This window comes from Dreissena polymorpha, chromosome 13 (assembly GCF_020536995.1).
Source record: "Dreissena polymorpha isolate Duluth1 chromosome 13, UMN_Dpol_1.0, whole genome shotgun sequence".
Taxonomy (NCBI): Eukaryota; Metazoa; Mollusca; class Bivalvia; order Myida; family Dreissenidae; genus Dreissena; species Dreissena polymorpha.
This window is the reverse complement of record NC_068367.1, coordinates 11,863,812-11,874,527: the sequence shown is the minus strand read 5'-3', so window position 1 is coordinate 11,874,527 and position 10,716 is coordinate 11,863,812. Positions and strand designations below refer to the sequence as shown.

General features: G+C 33.9%; 1 protein-coding gene across 1 annotated transcript; it reads left to right on the top strand.

Annotated features, from left to right (window-relative positions):
- The first annotated feature begins 7,633 nt into the window (after positions 1-7,633).
- On the top strand, positions 7,634-8,559 carry LOC127855956 (uncharacterized). The gene is made up of 2 exons (XM_052391893.1): positions 7,634-8,094; positions 8,431-8,559. Exons 1-2 carry the CDS (start codon positions 7,711-7,713, stop codon positions 8,557-8,559), a joined length of 513 nt encoding a protein of 170 aa, XP_052247853.1. The 5' UTR covers positions 7,634-7,710.
- The last annotated feature ends 2,157 nt before the right edge of the window (positions 8,560-10,716 follow it).

The following is a 10,716-nucleotide window of genomic DNA, read 5'->3' as shown; positions in this document are numbered from 1 at the left end:
TGTCGTCTCTCTCTGTCCGTTCTCTCTCTCTCTCTCTCTCTCTCTCTATCTCTCTCTCTCTCTTCTCTCTTCTCTCTCTCTCTCTCTCTCTCTCTCATATACATAAAATATGCAAATTCTCCATGCGTCTTTTACGTCTGACTTACCACAGCCTTCTCAAAGGTGTCTGACACTTTAGTGAAGAGGTAGATGGATTGGTTAAACTCAAACGCACGGTACTCCCACTTATCTAAAACACAAATATTCGAGTATCGATAAAGTATAGCGTAAGCACGTATATATTATATAGATTGCACACACTAATCACGTACCTTTAAATTTTGCATTTTATGTTGTTTCGATTCGGAATATTAAGTATGATATTTACTTAGTGAGGCTAATACTGGGAATCACGGTATAAATTTAATATGCACCTATATTCAGTAATATCGCGTAGCGACTGTCAAAAGACACAGTTTAAAAAAATGTAACTTGTAAAAGTTTACCGGTTTGAAAAACGTTTAGCTATACATTGTTTAATATATTCTCATACCTGGAACACATCTAGTTATTTTCGACCACATGCCTTTATCACAAACGCTTTTGATCTTGCTTGTATTCACAGGCTTGTAGTTATTGTCACATTTCAATGTTCGATTAGACCCGACATTGATAGATTCTCCTTCAACGGCTGCATACTTTGGTGTGATAAATTGCGGACAGTCTGGAAATAGATTATACTTATCTTTTAGTTATTCAGGAATTATATGAACAAACATATACACCCCTCATCTAATTATTGTGTTGGTAACAGCTTGCATTTTGTTAACTCGAAAGTTTCAACTACTGTCTATTAACAAGCGTACTATCGCGGATTTGTAATGATCAAACTTCGAAACAGAATATCATTTTTCATGCGTTATCAGATTATATTAACGGCTAAGAACACAGGTGTCTGGCGCTAATAATGATTATAGTCATGTTTTGTCATCTCTTTAAACGTATGTCTGTATGTATATGTATTATCTGTTTAACTTTACATAGATGTATATATTTGATGCATTTTAAAACAATTAAATGTACAAATGTGTTCAACGGTTTTCGAAAAATAATAATACTGATAATATCATGTATTTATATTCAATAGTGTATTTACATTTGGACACTTCCGATCAGGTTTACATTTAATGTGTCCCCTACGATCAAGTATTCCAATATCTGAATACTTTGCTTTAAGATTATGCCCTGATGAAATACTATGCGAATTCCAATGTTGATATTTGTTGCCATCCCTGTAATATATATTTCTCATCATACCTTTAACACATTCTGTTATAGTTGACCATCGACAATTTTCACATCTGCTTACTACGTTTGTGGTGTTACGCGGACTGTAGTTTTAGTTGCAGGTCAAATTTCGTGTAGCTCCTTCAAGAAAAGAGTCTCCGACAACCGTTCCATTACTTATATTCTCAAACGGAGGGCACACTAAAAAGGAAGCGTTTCCAGATACAGTAAGGCTGAAGAACGACACGGACAGTAGGTAGCCTTGTTTATAACTTGATGAATTATTTAAACATGAAAACCATAATCTGAATACGCGAAAAATAAAAATAAAATTTCTTATACAAAGAAATTGTTGGGTGTCTGAATAGATTCCTTCGAAAACCCGCAGAATGATAGGTTTCGTCTCTTTTAAGATCCGTGTTGTAATTATATGGCTAATAACGTTTGATATATTTTTTATCTTTCATATAACATTTTAAATGCCTTCAGAAGATAACGAACGCGAAGTTTCGACAATGGGTGTTGATAACTGTGCAATTAACTTGTGAATGAGGATATTTAAAATATTTAAACAAAAATTAAATTTGTATTGAATTGACGGATGAAGAGAGGTAGAACAATTGTACACAAATAACATCTTACAAGCGGGTAAGTAAACATAGATACGTAAGAAAATGTCAAAAATAATATTAAGCATCTCCATTACACAACGGCTAAACGGTAACTGACTTTGAACACAAGTCGTGAAGTTCGTCCATCGCCCGTTCTGACATTGACTTGTCACATTGTTAGGGCCAAGCGGAAGGTAACCATTGTTGCATTGCAGCCTTCGCTTATGACCTTCCTCGTACGTGTTTCCGAGGACCTTTCCGTTCTCCTGCTTCATGAATGGTGGGCACACTGCAACACATATTATGTATGTAAATGCAGAGCCATATTAGATAAGCAAAAAGTTAAGAAATGGATACTGTCAACACATTCGACCAATCGCTTGATGTAGCAATATTCTTTTTGTAACTATTCCTTAGAAACGGCCTTTGCGCTGATTTGACCGTACACTTATAATTTTATTTGAAACATAAAACACATCAAGCTAAGTTTAAATAAATGGAAATTATCGAACATGCGCAAATGTACATGCGGTTTATTCCCAGAACTCAGAAGTTCTGATTTCTCTGCCGTTGTTTGTATATTGATCGATTGGATTCGAATGATTGACGATTTCTCCACAGTTTTGTTTCTCAACGTAATTGTTGAGTGGTTAAAGACACGCATTTTTTCATATACCAGAGCACAATGGCTTTTAGTATACAAAACTAAAGGAATATAAACATAAATTATTTTAAATTATTTAATTTACTTGTTTGATGATTAAAACATACCATATATAGGACACTTCTCGGACGTTGCTGAAGTAAAGTCACATTTTTGCAGCGGTTGTGTTGAATCATAAGGACACGTGTCGTCGCACTTTCGTTTGTCCTTAATTTAAAAAGGCAACATCATTAATTTGCACAACACCTCGATTATTATAAAAAGACAAATATGTTTGCATTTCAAATAAATCTTCTTGTTGACGTCTTAAACATTGTGTATACATTAAATATTTAAATCAACTCGTAAGCTTGTTAAACACATATCAATCTGGTTATACAATTATATTAATTTAGCATCGCTTAATAAACACTTTTATAACAATATGCGTTTACCATAATATAATACGTCTTTCAATATGCTTGAAGATGTTGTAGCACAATGACTTACAACGAAGGCAACCGGTAAGTACTGACGTTTAAAGATGGCCTAGATTTCCAAAACAGTTTTTTCGTTTTATTTTATTAAAAACACCGATTGAATTTATATATTTACTCCGCCCATTAAATATATAAACATACTAAAGTGTTGAAATAACTAAACGCACGTTAAAAACCATTCTAAAAATAGCATTTACGACGCGTTATAAGCCTACTTCGTCATACCTAAGTGCGGTTCAATTGGTAAACACTTTTGGAAATATAATCTCTATTGTATACCACTAAGAAAGCGTGTGAAATACACATGTTCATTCTAAAACACGCAATTATAAATGATTCGAATGAATATATATTTTGTTATGTTTACACTCATATAAATCAATCGTTTGAGCAGTTGAAATCGTACATGCTAAATTAATTTTTGTAGCTCGTTTTATTCAACAATAAGTTGCATCCCGATGTTTTCCATAAAGATACAATACAATTGTATTGTATTAGCATATAAATAAATAATAGTGTTTAATAAATATTTAAAAAAAGATGTTTAAAATGTCATCCAATAAAATCATGAATGTGGTCGAAACAAGACCTGCTCTTTTAGTACAAAAATTATAGCAATACGTCCTTTGCAAAAAAGCCATGGCTGTGTTGCATGGTTTATCCTACAAATGTTCCAATATCCTATATCATATAACATTTTGCCACAAACAACAATATAATGAACGAATGGTTCTTTATTTTTTAATCTATGCATACAGATTGCAAATATATAAAGCATTCAATGCCATGCGTTAAGTTACGACTTACCATTAATAAATATACACTTATTGAAACCGTTTACCGTTGGTGACCAGGACATAAAACACTACAATGCGGTAGGTTATATGTTTTAAATATACAGCTTGTCGCCTCTTTTAAAAAGCCAAACCATACTATTTGTAAAAATACTAAAACGAATCTATCCTCAACAAGACAAACCAATTTCACCGGCCGGTAAAACAGCGTTGAAATGGACGTATTCAAGATGCTTATTAAGTGTTTTCAATTGAATCAAAAAAGCGGCGTGCAATAACTGATTTAGTCACATGCTAAAAATTACTTTTCTTTTATGGAAAATTATCAATCAAAATTCCTAAAATAAAATAAAACGTGTTAATTTTTTATATATAAATAATTAGGCAAACAAATGTTCTGCCTGAGCATTCCAACTGTGATTATTATTCAAAATCCTGCGTGATGTAGGTGGTAGATTGTCAGTGTTTGATTCTAGAGGCCCGGTATTGGAACTCCTAGGATCAATGTTTGTATAATGTTTGTTTCTTTGTTATTATAATTATTTTAAACTGTTCCAAATATTACAGCTTTGAAAGTAACTTTATATGATAACACTTAAAAAAACAAAACACTAAAATATGTGAACCATCCCATGCACAGCTCTTCTTGTTTAAGTTACTGAACACTGCCATTCTTAAAACACATGAAGGTTGCGAACGGCTGTTCAAGTATTAAATTGACCAAACCCCAGAATTTACAAACATTGTGAACTCGGTCCGTGAAAATATCAAACTTGTTAAAGGATGAAAATAATACCTCGGTTGTTTAGTCTTCTCGTTCGACATATATAATCCTCTGGTCCTGCTCTTGACAATCACCGTTGTTGCATTGTTCAACTGCAGAAGAAATGATGTCGAAAAATATTGCGCACATACCATACCTATGGTAACCAACAACTTTGCACCATGGTCTCAACGCACATGCGTTCAAGCATTCCGTCAACGACTTTTGAACTTGAATGACCCTTGGTATATTATCCCCCATTGGTGGACCAAACCACGAAGACTTGTATTCCAAGGTCCAAACTTGTGACGCAGTGGCACAAACACAAAGTAAAAGCGTTCTTAGAAGTCTCGCCATTATGTTCCGTCTTTAAATAACAGTTTTTCATAAATAGAACTAATAACCTCTACTAAACACGCTCAGACTCTCGAAAGCAAGTGCCAAATTCAAAAATGTAAGCATCTCGCTCATTAAATATCTACCAAGTGTTTGTTGAGTGTTTCGTTGGAGATGCAACTCGACAAAATGCGATAGCATTGTCAGGTGTATAGTTATGGAGTCTGGAGCCGTTCGTTAAAGCTTTAGTTAATTAGACACAGATCATAAATAGTACTGAATGCAATTCTTTTCATTAACAAACAATTACCGATAAATTACTTTGAAAAGCTGCTGAATTCACAAAATCGATCGCAAACAACCAGCTTCCATTTGCTTGTGCAATTAAATGTTTTTCATGTATTTTTAATGTCGGCGTATTTAAGGATTCAAATTTAAATTAGATGTGAACAAGAACATCTGTTCTACTCATATAAACAATGCAAATATCCGCCGGCTCATCAATGGTTATGTCGTTTTTCCTCCCAGTATGTAGGCGTAATTGGTAAACAGCCATTAAGATATGATGAATACAAGCGTTCAAAAAGGGTATGAAATGGCACAAGAGGATCATGCGATGTATAAAGAATACTTTGGAATAATCAATGTGTTTAGTTTGATTGCTCAATTTCCGTGTGATCGTACCCGTTTCTCATATAAGTTTTACATACATGTTTATGTTTTATTAATCTTCTTTTGTAAGCTGGGCCTAAAGTTAGCGAATTACCTTCAGAGCCGGAGTACAAAGGTCAATTATTACGCTGAGCTAGTTCGTACGTGGCTTTCTGTCTGTCCAACACTCCATTAAATCAACAGGTACTAATTGCTTCCAGCAAAGCAAATACTTTCAATGTGAATAATTGAAGTCCAATTGTAAAATATGGCTTTTGCATAAACACCGCGTGGAACCTTAGCACTTTTATAGACAAATACTCAACATTTAAAATTAGTGTTCTAATTGTATAGTCTTTATTACACCAAACAATATTTATATATGTTACTATTCACAAATAGCAAGCACATGGTTTGTTTATATTCTAACACAGAAAGTCAGTGTTAATTGTTAAATACAGCTTTGTTTTGATTAATTTATATACAATATTTATATTGTTTTGGTAACGGAGCTGTTTATTGTCTACGTGCGTAAAACAAACACGTTCCATGGTTTAATAAATAAATAATGTTGTCAACGGCGAAAATTGTACCTGTAATTGCCTTGTAAATAACTCTTGTCGTTATCTATAATGTTTACAAAGCGAAGCATAACAGACAGCCGCTTGGTACATAATTGTGTTTAAATGTTAAATATGGTTTGAATGCATAGAGTTACAATTACATAATAATGGTTATTAAATATATCCGAATACCGTACTCAATTATCATAAAAGGGACACAAGTGCTGTTCAATATGTTCTTAACCCTTTCAGTGCGGGAACCGAATTTGAAAGGCCTTTGCAAACAGTTTGGATCCAGATGAGACGCCACAGAACGTGGCGTCTCATCAGGATCCAAACTGTTTGCTATTCTGATAGTATTCTTTGAAAAAAATCGAAGAAAATGCTAATTTTAGAAATTCTGCAGACGACATTTTAGCAGACGACAAATTTACCAGCATGCAAAGGGTTTAAAAGAAAGTCACATCATTAATCAGTGTTTAAAAACGTCGAAAAGATTTTTAAATAGTTTGTGAGCGTCATTAAAAGAGTAATAGCTGGAAGTAAGCCATAATTTGTCTCCTATATCAAGGATTTGTAATAATCGTAATACCAGGTACATTTTTGCCATGTGTTGCAAATGTTACTGTGTGCTATCGTATCAAAGACAAGTCGATAACTTTGTAATGTTCGAAGTAGAGCCGATATGAACAAACAAATTAGCCGACTGTGTCATTGATGATTAAATAATGTACAGTACGAAACTCGTATTGATTCATATTGAACTGTTATAATGTAAAAGGTTAATCTCAGGGAAGGAAGGAAAATTAATCATAAAAATATTTCCTTGATTCTTTATTTGCGTGCAAAAACTAGGTAAATCGTAGTAAAACCCTATTTCAACACAAGTGGCAACATCTATGAATCTTGATGAAACTTGGTCAGAATGGGTTTTTAGTCAATATCTAGGCCTAGTTCGAAACGGATTCATGTGCGTCCAACAATAATCTCTCTCGAGGCAATATATATGAGTTAATCTTAATGTAACATTGTAAAAATGCTTATCCTAACATATTTTTGTATTGTATACATTTTCGTTCAATATATGATAGACCCATATAACTTATTAGTCGATTCAGCCATGATAATCCAGAAATACTATTGCATACATTTGTATTTGAAGTCTACTGATATTGTGAATGTTAACTATAGTTTATCCACAAATATGATGTTTATTAAACAAGCATAAATAAACAATACTTTCATAATACAATATTTGTAATACAGTGCCACAATTGTATAATTAAAAATAATAATGATAATAATATTATTAATTAGTATAATTATAATTATGAATATACAAATAATTTAGATCAATATATATTAATGTTCATTTAAATCAGACTTCTTAAGTTCTTACGCCGAAACTGAACAACAAACAACCGCCATCTAGAAACATGTGGATTTGTGTGACGTCATTCCAGTGAAAACCTCATAACGTCAATAACGTTTACATAATTACGTCATAGTAAAGAAACAACGCGCCTAGCAACGTCACGGCATTATAAGCCAACCCATTACATCATCAACACCCGGAATGTAAAATGGCAAAACTAAAAAATAAAATTAAGAAAAAACTTTCGATTGCGAGGAAAGTGGTCCTCAAGATGTTCATCTGCATGTGCTGCCCAACTTTAGTCACGAAAATGGAGGTCGACGCAAACGAATGCAACAATGCCGATGACCTTGTGATGACTCGCGTTTACAGGGCCGCCAGATTCACCAAAGCCGTCGCTACCGAAAGGATGCGCGTCCAGGGCTCAAGAAGCGCGACCCTTGCAGAGTCGCAAACTGCCGCCGGAACTAGCAGACGCCAGAAGAATCTGCACGAGAAAACGCGGAGACCGGCTTCACCAGGAACGTCGTCGATATCAAGGGAGCGAATCTCGGCGTGGAATCGTGACTCCGATAATTTTGCTATTCCACGGGTAAGTTACAATAAATGTATATGCCCAGGTATATTATAAAGTAAATTAAAATTGGTGATATGGTTAATAATATGACCGTATTTTTTATTGTTTATATTAAACGCCGTGATAAATATCATCGCCATAACTCACATGCATAGCTTAACAAATAGTTGAATAAATATGGTGTATCCACTTAACAAATTTTAGTTCAATATTACCCCCCCCCCCCCCAACCCTGATGATCATTTATTATAATTATTATGTTAAATAATTCGAAATATATCTAACTATTATTGATTGGCATTCCTTCTTGAAAACTTTATTTATTTGCTCGTTTTACTTAATCCCACCCAGAGCCCGGAAGAAAACGACACCGGAAGCGAGAAGGGCGCCTACGGAGACACCAGCCTTGACTTGGCAACATTGCACGCGTATTTGAATTGGATACAATTGTTTGAATGTATGTTTGTTTCTATGTCATAAAGAATTGTGTTTATTTTGGTTATTCACAGTTGTATATTGCATGTGAGCTGCGGTTGGATTTAAGAATAGGTCTTAGCAAATACGTAAGAGTAATTATGTCAGCGCGTACGAAGATTAGTGTGTGCGAGTTAGTAAGTGAAACAAAATAGAGCGCAAGAAAACATCAATACAAGCCTGAAAACAGAAATAGGCAAATATATATAGAGAGGATATATGTAACTTATTTATTGCGAATACGAAATAAACATAACAATAATACGCAAGAAAAACGTGAACAGTTTCGAAACCATCGTGAACATATCGTAACATAGAAAATAATAAACTGAACATAAAAATAAATACACGCACGTGTATATCCAATGTAACAACAAAACAACCCCAATACAAAACAGTTTTAACAATATAAAATAAGGCCAACAAACCCAAAATATACATGTTTAAACAAAATGCTCCGAACTGAAGTTTTTAATACGATGTCTAGAACTAAAATCCGACAAAAATACCGTGAAAATGCCAAATTATTGACTTTATTACATAAAACCATCCGTTTGTTTGTCTGTATTTAGCATTAGTCACTAGGCTTGCTTTTCACAAGGTAATCAAACACACTTGTAAACATACACCTTTTGTAAAAAAGGCAATCTTTTTTTTAAACTATCCCCTTCACTTTTAATCTTTGTTTGATGCGATATCTTTTTGAGCTATATGTTGGTGTTTCATTGCTTTAACATTTTACGATGTATTCGTTTCATTGTGTTTTTTTACATGTATTACATCGTAACCTTATCGTCGTAAGACCCAACGAACAAACTGAAATCTATCAACACAAGGAAATCACCTACAATATTACTCACGAATTGTTTGGGAAAAAAAAACAGTTCAGAAAAACGCTTTTACTTTTGTCAGGGAAATTAAACTGAAACAATGGTGTTAAGAATACTAGAACATTGAAACCGAAAAGTGAAATCGATTTGAGACAGTGCGTATCATAAAAGGACTGCGGTTTACGGAAGGCTATACGTGCAATTTATTTCACGCTCAAGTATGGATTTTTCACATCTTGACAGAGCTCCAGATAAGGATTTAGTCTACAGGGTATTTTACCCCCTGAAATTATTGTTAAAGGGTATTTTACTCCTTTGTTTTAGCCATAAAGGGTATTTCGGAATTTTGAGGTGTATTTTCCATGTCCATAGAAAACTGACATAGTACATGGCGTGTTTAATCTAGAATTATTATTATTTGTTAATTCATAAATGCAAACATAATAAATTATCAATGATTATATGAACAGACTTACTTTAAAATATTCAACTTACATGTGTTGTATCTCTGTCTTGATTGGGTCTTTCTTGCATATAGTATTCATGTAGTACACCACGAACGCCATTTCGCAATTAAACTAAGTTATGGCACTGCTTGTGCAATGAAAAATAAAGTCACACTATATGTGGTCTATGCAAGTTAATAATAAACTTCTACAACAATGAGATCGCTTAAAATCATTAAAAAATTCTAGAAGCATCATAAGATTTATCTCTAATTGCATATTGTAATATACAATTACTTCCTACAGGAACCGCTGTTCGATTGAAACGTCCCTTTTTCGAACCTAGAACACAATGAGCCGCCATTTTTATTTCAAGGTTGTTTTGATTGACTTACTTTTGATTCAAAGGTTAACTTACACTAAACCCTTAACAGGATTATTTGTTTAACCGGTTACGCACTTTAATCGATCAAAAATGTGTACCGAGATTTGTATTGCGTAATGTTACGCACTGCGCCGATTTTTAAAGCGTTTTTTTTAATTTTTCAATGCGTAAATACGCAGATACGCATCTTATCTGGAGATCTGCATGTTGAACCCCTTAAAAGGCATTTTTCACACAAAAAGACACTGTAACTTTAAACCTCATAAGCATTTTGTTCTGGGAAAAGTTTGCTTAATGCATGTGCGTAAAGTGTCGTCTCAGAGTAGCCTGTGTTGTCTGCACAGGCTTATCAGAGACAACACTTTTTGCTCAAACTGAACTTTTGCTTAGAAGAGACTTCTTTTAAGAGTTAGACTCCATAAAAGAGGAAAGTGCCGTCCCCGAATCCCAGTGCGGACTGCATAGACTAGTAAGTGACGACACTTTACGCACATGCATTAAG